The sequence below is a fragment of the Haliaeetus leucocephalus genome, unplaced genomic scaffold (genome assembly GCF_000737465.1).
Source record: "Haliaeetus leucocephalus isolate CR32 unplaced genomic scaffold, Haliaeetus_leucocephalus-4.0 Scaffold555, whole genome shotgun sequence".
Classification (NCBI taxonomy): domain Eukaryota; kingdom Metazoa; phylum Chordata; class Aves; order Accipitriformes; family Accipitridae; genus Haliaeetus; species Haliaeetus leucocephalus.
In genome coordinates, this window is record NW_010972991.1 from 18030333 (window position 1) to 18044015 (window position 13683).

At 40.7% G+C, this 13683-nt stretch overlaps 1 protein-coding gene across 1 annotated transcript in view; it reads left to right on the forward strand.

The window, feature by feature from the left end:
• RGS22 (regulator of G-protein signaling 22) overlaps positions 1–13572 on the forward strand; it is a 75958-nt gene extending 62386 nt beyond the window's left edge. The window contains 1 exon segment of the mRNA XM_010577139.1: positions 13384–13572. Within this exon segment, the coding sequence (XP_010575441.1) occupies positions 13384–13572 (189 nt within the window).
• Positions 13573–13683: the final 111 nt, after the last annotated feature.

The following is a 13683-nucleotide window of genomic DNA, read 5'->3' on the forward strand; positions in this document are numbered from 1 at the left end:
GACGTCACATCTTGTGTATTGGGTATAGATAGCAAGGTGCTGGCAGCAGGGGGGCTGTAGGGGCAGCCTCTGTGAGGAGAGGCCAGGGCTGCCCCATGCTGGACACAGCCGGTTCCAGCTGGCTCCAGAGGACCCATCACGGGACACAGCTGAGCCCATCAGCCAAGATGGTGGCACCTTGGGAAAACATATTAAAGAGAGAGTAAAGAAAGCCAGAGGGAGGAGGAGGAAATAAAAAGAGTGAAAAACAACAGAGGGAACACCAAGGCCAGAGGAAGAGGAGGAGGAGGAGATGCTCTATGGTGGAGCAGATATTCACTGCAGCCCGTGGAGGACCCATGCTGCAGCAGAGGAAAAGAATGAGAAGGAAGAAGGGGCCCCCCATTGCCTCACCGAAGGGACTGAGTGTAACCTGTGGCAATAACAAGGAGGGGAGGAGAGGTGCTTGGAGTGAACTTGAACCTGGGAAAGGTGGAGGAAAAGTGTTTTCTCTAAGTGTGTAAATGTTAATTTCTTCTTTTTCTTGTTTTTGTTTTCTACTACCTGAATCAGTAATAATTTATTCTAATTGGCAATAAATTAATTTCCTCACTTTGCGTCTGTTTTGCCTGTAACAGTAATTGCTGAGCAATCTGCCTGTCTTTATCTTGACCCACAAGCTTTCTCTTTCCTGTTTTTCCTCTTTTGTCCCCATGTCCCACAGGAGGGCGGGGAGTGAGTGAGTGAGCAGCTGGGTGGGAGAATGGCTGCTAGTGAGGGCCAAACCATCCACACCTTGTTTCTCTCTTTTTGATGCATTTATTGAAGAACTGTTCTAACTGTTTCAACTGGGTGCAACACAGCAATGACATTCTGTTACCTTCTGCAGGCACATTAAAATCTCTCTGAAGAAGGGAATGCAAAGACATTCAACGGAGGTGGGCAGGAGACACAAAAATAATGTGCATGCAAGGTTTGTCCATATGTTTCCAGAGCGAAGATGACGACTTGGAATATTAAGAACCATGGGACATTAGCCAAGGGTAGAAAATAAACATCTTCCAATGTGTTCTGTATCAACATGATTGTGATACTGCCTCTTGTGTTACTCATTTGTTTAAAAGTACACCTTGAGGCTCAAATCAGAGTAAGATTCCATTGAAGTATGCATGGTACAAACAACTAGGTGGTCTTGGTCCTAAAAATATTATAATCAAACCCAGTTCTTCAGTGCCTGATCTAATGAGTAAGTAAAACTGTATTGAACTGACAGCCCTGAAGCAGTGTGTCTTGGCACACTATGCTCTCAGAACTGCAATTCACGCAACATCTATTCATCAAGGATAACTCATTAAGTGTCTGAGCTATCATAAAATCAAACACTGTTGTGGTTTGCTCCCAGTCCAGTCTGATTCCTGGTCCAAAGTACACCTTCTGCCTCATTTCTGAGTTTTGATCCACAAGAAAGGCTTAAAATACATCAGGACACAGATGTGACTGAGAACGTTTGTAAAAAGTCACGCCTCCCAAGGCATTACTCACCGGAAGGTTTTAGGACCTCCATAGCTCTTGTGTGTCCCTCCCTACTTCCTTGTTTCTTTTTACAGTTTTAAGAGTTTTTAAAAGAATTGGGGCAGAGCTGATGTTGGGACTAGGGCCAAAGGATTAATTGGGGAGCTAAGACAGGGCAGGGGCAGAATTAACTTCTAGGCAGGGGACAGGATGATGATAGACCTCTCCACATCTTTCAGACCACTTTAAACACCAGTCCCCAGCCACAAAGTTGTTGGCTCCATCCTTCTCTACATGTGTGTAACGCATGTAAGAGAAAGGCAGATCAGCAAGCTCCAGCCTGCTGAGTTCCTGGAGATGACTCCTGAGTTAGGGATGGGATTGTCTTCCGCTACCCCTCCCAACTTTTTGGACAAGAAGAACAAGCCATGCAGCCCTGTCTCAGTTGTCAGAAGTAAAGGTTCTTCACTTGGAGCTCTTAGGTCATACTGCTAAGGACCATTCATGAGTGCTTTCTTCCTCAGTGTGGAGTGGCAGCTAAGGACAATTAATAGTCTTGTTCACTCTTGACACAATGACCAAGAATTGTATGGGATTTCCATTGGGAGTTGCTTTAGACAGGCTGGCAGGGAAGGAGACACTCTCTTTTCTGGATATAGCTGCCCTGCTCATATACCCTCACAGAAGGAGCAAGGGAGATCATTGGTTCAGTTCCTACTTTCCCCACAGTTCAGAGACAGAGTTTGCTTCACGCTTATCTCCATTCCTTCTGTGTTTGGGTTGTTTGCTCGTGTGACATTACATGAGAAAGACATCTTGGGTGGAAGCCACAAGGGAGTAAAACATAAAATTCCTGTCCCTGTTTTTCACGTTTTCCCAAATTTCACAGATGCAGTAAACTTTAATACTCAGTACATCTGAGGAGGGTGGAATGTAGCATCTTGTAGTGAGCAAAGCACATGTGGTACTGTGTGGCCTACCACTCATTAATGTGAAAGGCAAAGAAGAGTCATGAAATGCCATAAACGCAATGATGTATGTCACTCTAAAAAACACGTGAAAGGCCACCTTCAGCTGCTGTGGTCAGTACAGTGCACGCAACCAAATGCTGGAGCGCACCAGTCAGTTTCTGTTTTGTTGTATTCTTGCCTTCATGGCATTTTGAGACAGTTAAATAACATGTAGACAATGCTTATCTTATGCTGGTAGCTTTGACTTGAATCATACTTGGTTTACTTCTAAAATGAAAAATATTGTCCAGATATTTGTCACAGATGATAAAACTTGTGAATATATTCCAGCCTTGCCAAATTGTTAACAAAAATTTACCAGCCCCCCCCCCCCAAAAACTACTGTCCCAGACAGTTACTATGATTAATACCATACATATCTATCAAACTTAAAACAAACAACATGTACTTCAATGAGTGAGTAGAATTTTGCAAACTGGCTCTATCCACTCAAAGTTCTGCAAATCAATGGTAACCCTCAATCCAGTTTGCAGTTCTGTCTCCATGTTAACTGAAATATATATGCATGTATGTATGTGTGTATATACACATGCACAATCATTTATAGGCCATGTCTTTAGTATGCAACTGAGGAGGATCACATATATATTAGTAATGCTAGAAATACATGTCATATCATTATACCCATTTGATATGTTAATTTTAAAGAAATATTGAGCAATCGGACAGGGAATATATTAAGAGACAGGGACCCTTTCATTTCTGGGTTACTGAATCTAGTCTGGTGCAATGGCAGATACCCCATTACTGCTATTTGGTGATATACCTGAAATGGAATAGTGGTTTTTGTCTCGTCCCAGGGGGCCAAGTAATGACTATTGCTAGTTCCAGCAGAAAGCCTGAGAACTGAACAGGTATAGAGACTAAGTAAATGCTATTTTTCTAAACAAAGACTCTACATCACTTCAGAAAGCTTGCACTGCTATTGCCTTTTTATCTTGTTCTTGAGATCTATTCTCTCTCAGGTTGCTGATCTACCACCTATGTGAGCTCAGTAGTTTTAAAGGGCTAGAAAAGTTTTACTCAACAACCCTAGCACCTCTCCCTTTAGCTAACTAAAACTTTATTCCTTGTTTATTTTAACTACATATACTTTGGGACTTTCAAAAGTCTACAGCAGAACAACAGTTCTCTGTGGAGTTTGCTGCTACAGACAATAAAAACAATTGTCTTTTCAGAAACCTGCAAACCTAGAAACTCTTCTGGATATATTTATGCTTTAGTGGTGTTCAAAATACACAATCCAATCATATTCAATCAGACTTACTTTTGTTGTTTACTCCCAAGTAATATAACATATTGGGACTATTTTGAAATTTTTTTAAGCCGTCATTTGGAATCGTAAATATTTACACTTAGATGCTATTACTGTGTATTTCACTTTTCTCTCATCAGACCTGGCATGTTTATTAAAACATTTCATAATCTTTGAGGGTGCAGTCCTGAAGTTGCTCATTCAAATACTTTTGATATCAACACAAGCTGTGACTACGCACTTCAGGAAGGGGCTTTATGTGTTTTGCTTTGACTTCTCTCCTGCTACTGCATGACACAAAGTATCAGACTATAAGATAAATTCCTGAAAATATGTAGTGCTGGATTATGCTATTACTGTGCACGCTCACGATAGCTTACAAGAGTGGTAGTGGTGGTCACCAGGCCATTTAAAAAGGGGCAAAATGCTTTCTCATTTATGTCTGTACAATGCTGCTCTGCCATTGCCTCTGTACTCCTCATGATCTCTTTTTAGTGGCTGTTTCTTAAAGTACTGTTAACGGGGAACAGTCTTAGACTCCAAGCTGTGGATTTGTTTGCCCCTTTCAAGGTGCGGAAATCTAGTATTTAATCATCAGGCATTGAGATCAGCAATGAAGAGAGGTGCTTTGCAGACACAGCAGCAGACCAGATTTAGCAGACCCAGTTTCTGTTATTGGTTCTCTTATTATACAGTACTGGGTGGCCAAGGCCAGGCTGGTTTGTGCCACACCTTCTACATCTTTTACATGAGAAGAATCATTGTGACTCACTTTGCAAACGTTTGACTTAAAAAAAGAGAAACCTGCATTAATGAAGTCTACCGATAAAAGCATCAATGAACCGGGTTATATTCTTAAGTGTGGGACCTCAGTGTCTTGCTGTTGAGAGTATTGAAAAATGGCAGGTGTCCCTTCATTGCTCCTTCTGTGCCTTTAGCCCTATACAGTATTACAGACTTAGGGACATTTTCTACCCTCTACCACTTGTATGCTCGTGAAATGGCCAGCCTCAGTCCCACTCAACACTGTTGCTCTAGTCAAAACTATTAACTTTAGCTTGTGCGTGTGTAAAAATGACTGAAAAGAGACCAGATGTTTCAAAGTTCTGTCCCAAACTCGGAAAAGAAAATCCTTAAATTATTTTTGTTTGTAATGTTAAATACCGGGCCAAACTGATCACTGTGAAGTTGCATGTGGCCAATGGAGCTGCAGTAATCCAGCTTGAATTTGACCTGTTTAAACTGTCCCATTGCATTCAACTGATGATTTTTGTTACTGGCTTTTACAGAAATGCTTTTAGTCAGTCATTGTGAATTGTGTCTGAACACAGCTAAGATGGGGTTAACTGGTATTTTTTTTTAAGCTTATGGAACATTGCTGGTTTTAATACATTCAGTAGTTACTTTAAAAATGTTAGGGAAAGACAGGTTTGAACAAAAATTTTAGATCTGGATCTGTACTCACAGTTCAAACCTACCTTTAATGGCCTGATTTGGAGCATTCCCAGGATTTCAGAGAGTTATAATTCACATCTGTGTTTCTGACTCCTTCATGCATGATTGTTTGAATGTGCACTTTTGGAACAGGTCCATGTCTAATAGGCTAAATTGTAGTTCCCAAATCAGAAGCCACATGGTATTGCTATATAGTTTTATATTTTTCCTCTTATTACGTAGCCTTCAAACAAGGTTCTGTCAGTCCAAGCACATTGGATTAATACAAAACACCAAAGTCTACACTTTCTACCTACCTGCTAATGAACTCACACATTTTGATTTTTACTAGTGATTTAGTAAAGCATTTGCACAATGGCCATGATGGATACTTGTCTGCCAAGTAATAATTTATCAGAGCGCTGGAGCAGATTGGAATTATGCAGGAGCCACTAAGCTGTCCTAGTATGGTAAGGGTAGTCAAGGTATAGATGAGATTCTCTTATTTTTAATATTCATTGAGCCAAGCTAATTTATATGTCAAGCGCAGGCTGCACTTACTTGGATTCTCCTCTATTTCGCTACTAATTAAAATATTTTAGTTTCATGGTAACATATGTGAAAGCGTTGACAACAGCATTGCTTATTCCACATGTTAATTATATATTTGCTCAGAGTATGCTGATGGACTGTGTGCATTTCTCAAGTTAAGTTTTCATTTCATGTCAAAGTGGAAATGTAGTAGGTGGATTTGTGCTTTTAATTTTAGATATTTCTTTTTCCTCTAAAACAATCTTATACATGATTCCTCTGTACCATATGTGTTTGAAAATCTTTTGTTGGCAAGAAGTTTAAAAAGAAAGTAATACTCGCTTCTCAGAAAAGGATTTTTGAACAAAACAAAGCAATTGTGCCATTAATGAGAAAGTTAAATGAAACAAATGACAAGGCAAGCAAGAAAAAAACACAGCATCACACTCAAGGAATGCACAGGCACACAATAGCTTATGCAATATTCCCCATCTGTCAAAGTCAGTAAATAAAGAGAGTTCACTGGAAATATTCATTATAATAGGCTATGGTGCCTATAGCTCAGTAAATGCAATCAAGAAGCTTATAGCATTCTTAGCAGTTTTCACCTGTAGGCAACTAAATGATTTCATCCCAGCTGCCCCAACCGATCAGCACTGGTTTTGTAAAGCCCAAACCCTGATTGGTTTGAATACCACTCATTCCTGAAAAAGGTACTTTGGGAATCGAATCTGTCACATCTCTAGAGTAATTTACACCTTTACAGTTTTGTATGTGTATATGCCTGTGCAGGCATGTTTACATGTCTATAAAATCTATAATTCTTGCATTTGTTTGTGCTTGTGTGCATATATATATACAGACACTATACACATATATGCATAAAATTACCTTGTTTGGTAAACTATTTTACTGTCATAATCACATAGGGCTTAAGTTTGGTGTATATCTTCTTTTTCCTAATACAATATTCCAACCATTTTCTTCTGTGTATTTTTTTGAAATGAAGGTCTTTGTGTTTCATTAAAATGTTTGGATTTGTACTCACTTGCATTTGAGAGGACAGAGCCATTACACTTGCTTTGGTGAGGAATATGGCTCTTTTCAGAGGTCTGCATGGCTGCTAGAAAGAGAAAATAAATGCACTTTTTGGGAGTCCTTTTTCCTCTAGAAAGCATATGCAAGAAAAAAATTAACTTTCTCTGTGTTTTTTCTCCCAAATGAGAAACTAATTAACAGCATGTGTTGGGCCATTCACTAAAGACTACGATAAATTATTTACTATTTTCAAGCTAATGAACTGAATGCTTGACCTAAAAAAGGAGAGTGTGTATGATTGTGTTCATCTTCCAGTTATGACCTTTCAGTTCAAAGATCACCTTAACTCCTGGCTGCCCGATCCCGAAATTTGGTGAATGTATTGAAACTTGTTCTCTTAATTCACATCTCCAGAGGTGCTCAGCACCTGGCAGTAGTTGGCCTTCAGAAAGCTGTCCAAAGGACGAAAACAGTGATTTTTTTTTTTTTTTTGAGTGAAACACCAGGAAAGCACAGCTTTGTCACTGTAGCTCCACACGAAAGTGTACTGAAAAAAACCCAAAGCAAAACAAAATCAAAACACAGAAATACATAGGCTTAGTTGGGCTTGCCAAGGTAATAGTAGTACTAATCACAGATTGTATTCCGAGACAATAGTTAAGCATTGGAAACAAACTGCCCAGAGAGCTTTTGGTATCCTTATTGTCATCAGAGGGGTTCTAAAAACAGATAAGATACGCACATCTGCCAGGAATGACTAAGTATTTTCAGACCCATATTGGGGCAGGGGAGTGAGCAGATGAACTCTTGAGGGACTTATTTTCTCTGAATCCATATTCAGGTTGTTCTGAATGCAAAAGCTTAGCCTCTGCTAAGGAATCTTACGAGAGTCAAGGGCCGTGACACTTCATTTGCTCTGCACCCGAAACTCCCACTGAAGCCAATTATTCAATCTAATTTAACAAAGACCACAGCTTCTCTGGCTGTGCAATTGTTGGTAACCATCAACAAACTGATTCATCTACAATTGGGCCAAATGTTACAAAATCTGTTTCTGAGTTCTTGTTTGTACCCCCATCATAAGATTACACCAAAATTAAAGCATGCAGTACTTGAACTAACTTCAAAGGCTGAGCTTGCACTTCTAGCTAGTTCAGCCTTTTTATTGGTTCATGTTTTCCATTTGGCTTCAAAATCCTGTTCCTTACCAATGCCCTTCTAGAATTTCATTTACAAATATTACGTCCCTGGTTAGTGAGCCATGCTAATTAATACTGCGGTGCAGGCTATGGATTATAGTAATCTCATGCCTCCTGCTTGGAAAAATGCTGCAATTTTTCCAGACGTTTACATGTAATGCTGTATTGAACATGGCCAAATTTGTCTTTGGAAAATGCATCCTGAACTCATTTAATCAAAATATATTTAACTAAGGTTGCTTACGCTGTTATCTATTGCCAGTTTTGTTAATCATGAAGCTCAAAAATTTCAATGCAGTAGAAACCTGAGATCCACAATTTCCTAATTAGATTATTTCAAACAAAACAGTAAAGTTAAAACAGGCTGGTTTAAGTATACATATTTTTAAAAGTCTATGCCAATAACAAGTTTGTTAAAAAACCACTAATAGATGATTTGACTACTTTCTGGAAGCCTCACACAACTGACTGGGCCTCACCTTTCAAACCTGGGACCACAATCTGACATGGATTTTTAGCTCCACTGGGGATTTTGTAGTCAGAGACTCCCTGACTGCTGGGACTTCAAGCGTTGCCAAAGTTATGATTGTAAAGAAAATCTATTATATTTGCAGTACCCTCAAATACCAAGTAAAAGCTATGGAGCCTTTACACAACATAGCAATCCTAAGTCGGTATGTTCTTCCAACACCAAAATAAACAAAAGCAATGGCATTTTTTTAGGAAGAGGGGATATCTTTTATTAGACCAGGTGATGTAATTGGAAACAACAGACAAGCTTTCAGGCTCACAATTTGTTCACCAGGTTATAAAGAGGTCACGAAATACATCATCTCTGGGGTACTTGTTATTTTGTTCTTAATTGTGTTCATGAACTCTCTTTTCATAAACGGACACAATTTGGTTGACATGACTGCAGTGTGATGATACAAGTCACAACAAATCTGAAAGAGACACCCCTGACTCCTTCTAGACTGTCATTTCAGACCCAGAAAGGAAAACTTGCCAACATCTCATAACATCATGTCATCACCTCAACATGAATTAAACCAGACTAAGATGAGAGGTTTAGAAACCTATGAGAAAAGGTCTAAAAACTTGCCACAGGAAACAATTACAAAAGTGGCACTTTTCAGATAACCTGGGCCAGTCTTTTTTTGTCAGAATGAGCTCTGTATTGTACTGGGTAAATCAAATAAAGGGCACAGATGTCTCTAGGTTAAATCCTACAGCTGCAAATTTTTAGATGTCACTCTCTCGGGGTGCAGTCCCTAACCTGAGGAAAGCCCCTGCTCCTCTCCATGCAGCTCGGTCCTCTGAGAGGAGTGCACTGAGCCAAGAGCTGCCCAGAAGCAGCATGTTGAACCTAACCAAGGAAGGGGCCAAATGTAGTGCCTGGTGGAGAGTGAGTCTGATCTTCTATTTGAAGGAGGTTTTCCCACTTCACAGCCACTGTTTTACACCCACAGGTAAGTTGGTCTGTCACTGTCTGTGAGAACGAATTCCTTGAACAAAATTATAGCTGTATGAACAGCAGCAGTTGGCCGCTTTCTGCTTTCCTGGAGGTCAGATGATCACTGGTCACATCTAGAAAAAAAGAAGCCAATAAAAGGTCTGGTCTAAACCCTACTAAGGTATGAAGAACACTCCTTGTTTCAATGGCTTTGGACTACTGAATGGTACCCATGAATCTTCTGCTCAGACTTACTGTAACGCATCCATGATCAAGGAGGAGAGTACTGGTCAATGTGCTTGCGTGTACAGACTCACCAGGATTGCTGGGCAGGTCATGCAGACATTGTCTGCCATACGATAGTTTCCATACAGTAGATGATATTTGGAGCTAGAGAATTCTGCCTTGCATGAAACTAAACCATATCACAGCCCATCAACCAAACTGTGCTTTGAAAAGGAACATGAAAAGCTTAGCCTTTTGTCCTCGTGTTGTGGTCCTTGCGTTCATTTTCAAAAGGAGGAACTCTGCTCCGGTGCTGTTCTTACCCTGGACACTTTCTGGAGCTGAACCCAGGCTAGGAATGCTTGTGGTCTACATCTGATAGGCTGTCAGTTGCTGAGATAGGACTGTAGAGACTGTAGAGACTGAATTACATGTAACAATTTTATGTGTTGACTGGTTAAACTGTAGATTGGCATATTTGTCTGTAAAGGTGGTTTGACTCCACAGGCTCCTGGAAAAACAAGGATGAGGAATGAAAAAACTTTCTGAAAGGCACCTCTACGCAAATAGAGAGTAAAGGAACAGTATAGAAACATTGTCTTTGATGACTTTATTTCCATTGCAGATAGGCTACATAACATTTAAAAACATACAAGACAGAAGAATCCTGGCATCATTTAAAGGGCTTTGAGCAAGGAACAGGGACTGGAAGGTGTTTCTGTGGGTGTGTTTTTGTTTACTTCTAAGAAATCAGATGATAATGTAGAACGTTTCCAGCAATGAATGATGAATTTAGACTTGTCTAAGTTAAACTTTTAGGTAAGAATGACACATATATAGAGTATTACTTGTTTAAAAATCCAGTTTATCTAAACAAGGTTTTCCTGTTGCTAAAATGAGCAGTGTATTTGTTTCAGACAGGCCCTCCAAATCTGGAGGACTTCACAGTGAGAACAATCAATACAGAACCATACTCCAGAAAACAAAGTGGGGAAAAAAGTGTCACATGAATGTTAATGTCTCAGCTGTGGAGCCTGGTGTGTTTTTTAGTTCTTGGGCCTGAATACACACATTAGCCATGTCTTGACTGCAAGTTGGGAACTTGGGAAATAGCCGAGTCTCTTTTTTTAACAATATAACTCATGATGGTACCAAACACAGGATCATTCACATAATTATATCACTATTTGATGTGTATAAAAATACCAAAATCTGCCTCTTTACAAGTTGAACAAAACTTAAAAGAACTGCTCTTTTTGAGATTTTTCTATTTCAGAAGCATGCATAAAATCAACAAAGGCATAAAATCAGCAAAGGCTAAAATCCCTGTCTGCTCCATTTATTCTGATTTGAACTTTTGCTTTTTTTTTTCCTCCTTTGTTTATAATGCCCTTTTGGAAGTACAAAAATATTTTTATTCCCCCTACTAATTTTGACTTTTTCCATTTAGGAATCATTGATTCACCCTCATTTTTTGTACAGCTGCCATTCCAATTCTGTTAAATAACTTCTTTTGCCACAATATCTTTGTTTGTTCCACAGCACCATTGATTGATGTTGACACAGCCGTGGTAAGAGAGTATTTGATTAGTTAATTTCTGGCACAGAAACGGGAGGAGGAGAACAAATGTATGCATTTTCATATGTGGCACATAGCATTGTTTAATTTTTTTTTTCTTTTGTGATAGAGAGGTAGATTTTATAACTAACTAAACTATTTAGGAATGCAGCTGGCTCAGGGGATTGCTGATGTCCCATGTGATCTTTTTCCAGTAGATTTTTGGTTCTAATTTGATCCAGATTATGATTATCTAAAGACTTTCTGTGGCATATGCAAAATCACTTGATTGTCACAGTCCTGTTCCTAGTTGGCTCCAGTCCACACCACAGAAAGTACAGTCCTAAGTATCACAGCTGGCACTCTTTGTGGAAAAAGACAAGGATTCACTGCCTAAATTTTCTCTCACTAAAGTCAGAGGTAAATTTTATTTTAAATTTCAATGGAGCACAAGCAAGAAATGATTTAGCATTAATGCTTGCCTTCACTCCTCAAAAGACGATCCCTTTCAAGGACACCATAAAGAAGCATCAACTGTTGCTGCTGGCGCTACAGTATTTTGGAGAGGAAAAGAGGACTGCAGGTTCTAGTTTGGTAACTGTGGCACCTTATGAGCAAACAGTCCTAATATTCATGTCCAAAAGACAACTGGAGCAGGTGCCAGAAACCCCAGGGACTGGGTGGACTGGGAAGGAAAGGACTGCTGTTGTCTCTGTGTTGTATGCCTCAGAAAGTTTATTTGCTTTGATTGAAGTCTGTTTTCAGAAAGTTTATTTGCTTTGATTCATTTGGATGCACAGGGTCCACTCAGGTCCAAAACTGCATTCAGCCTTATAATCCATTCAGAAACTGGAGTGATAGGAAGCAACTCTGTGCACTGACTTAACGGGGCTGATTCTCTCTGCCCTCCTTCTATGGCTCTTCCTCCAGTGTATCCTCTATCCTTTTTTTATCCCTTATTTGCACAGTCCCAAACTGCCCTTTATACAGAACAAGAAGGAGTTGGCAGTATATTCCACGGTAATGGAAAGTCAAAGAATAATAACAATTAGCACTTCATTTAGCATCTTAACTATAACACAAAGATGCCTAGCCAGCAGTATCTCAGGCACATGGGGAAACTGGTCACATAGAAAAGAATTTAGTGACCTGGCCAGCCATGAAGTAAGCTATTCAAAACAGCAATCAAGACTTTTTTATTTGCAGACGTGGGTCCATCCACCAAAATATTCTGTCTCACCAAGACTGGCATTTATAGGAAAACTCCTCATATATAATTGATGATGATAGTAACCATGAAACCTGCTATGCTTTTGTTCCAATCAATTTCGCATCCTCTTCTTCCGACATTGCATAACATGAGGGCAAATTGAGTGGAGCTTTTAGGATTCCCTAGACATCTCCCCCTGCCATTTCTTTCCTGGTCTCACTGAATGACTGCATGAGCTCGCCTCATCAACAGCAGTACCCTTGTGGACCTGGGTATTTCCTTAGACCCCCACAATCAGGTTATAGATATATCTTGTCATTCTTTCAGCATGACGTCATTAACATTTGGCTTTTTGTGTTAATCCACACAGGAAAAACTTTTGGACAGACGTTCTTCATTTGCGTCTCAACTATCTCAACAAATTTTTCTTCAGTTTGAGGAACATTGTCCAAACTGCATCTGTTCAGGCGGCTGTTGCAAAGACCATTCTCCCGGCTGGTAGTGGCTGCTGTACGATTTCTCTCTGCTATTTTCTACTGACACTTTCCTATTCTTTAATCCCATCAAAGGAAAAGCAACTTTTCTTCAGTTTTAAGGGCCCCATCTCCCCTGTCATTTGATGTCAGGATCTGCTGTCTTTGGCAAGGAGTGCAAGGCTTGGATGAATACCTCGCTGCACGGGAGGGGCTTCAGTTTTTTGAAGGCACAAATTTATAGCATTCTGTGTAAATCCCACAGGGACTCCCCAAGAGTAAAAACGACAATACCGTACGCAGGTGGCGATCAGGTGGAAACCATGGGCAAAGCACGTGTGCTTTATTTCCAAGAAAGGTACAAAAACTGGCTAAGGAATATCTAGAAAGGATTACGAACTGCCTAATTTGTTTCTAGGCTTGGCCGGTCATTCTTCGCAAACTCTATTATAAAGATCATTATTTCACGTATTCTGGTATTACAGCCGTTTGGGTTTGGCGGCCACCCTGGAGATCTGGAAGAGCGACGGACGCGTGCGGGAAGGGCGGAGGGCACGGGTTTGTCCGGCAAGCGGTGGGCCAGCAAGCGCGTGCCATCGCGAGGGCTGCTGGCTGGCGCCAGGCCTGCGGCTCGCCCCGGTTCGGTTCGGCTCGGCCCGGCCCGGCCCGGCTGAGGGGGCTCCAGGCGCCCGCCTCAGCCCCGCGCCGCGCTCGGGTGCAGCCCACTGGGGAGAGAGAAACCAGGCGCCTGGGCGGCGGGCAGGCCGGCCCGCGGGGGGGCGGTG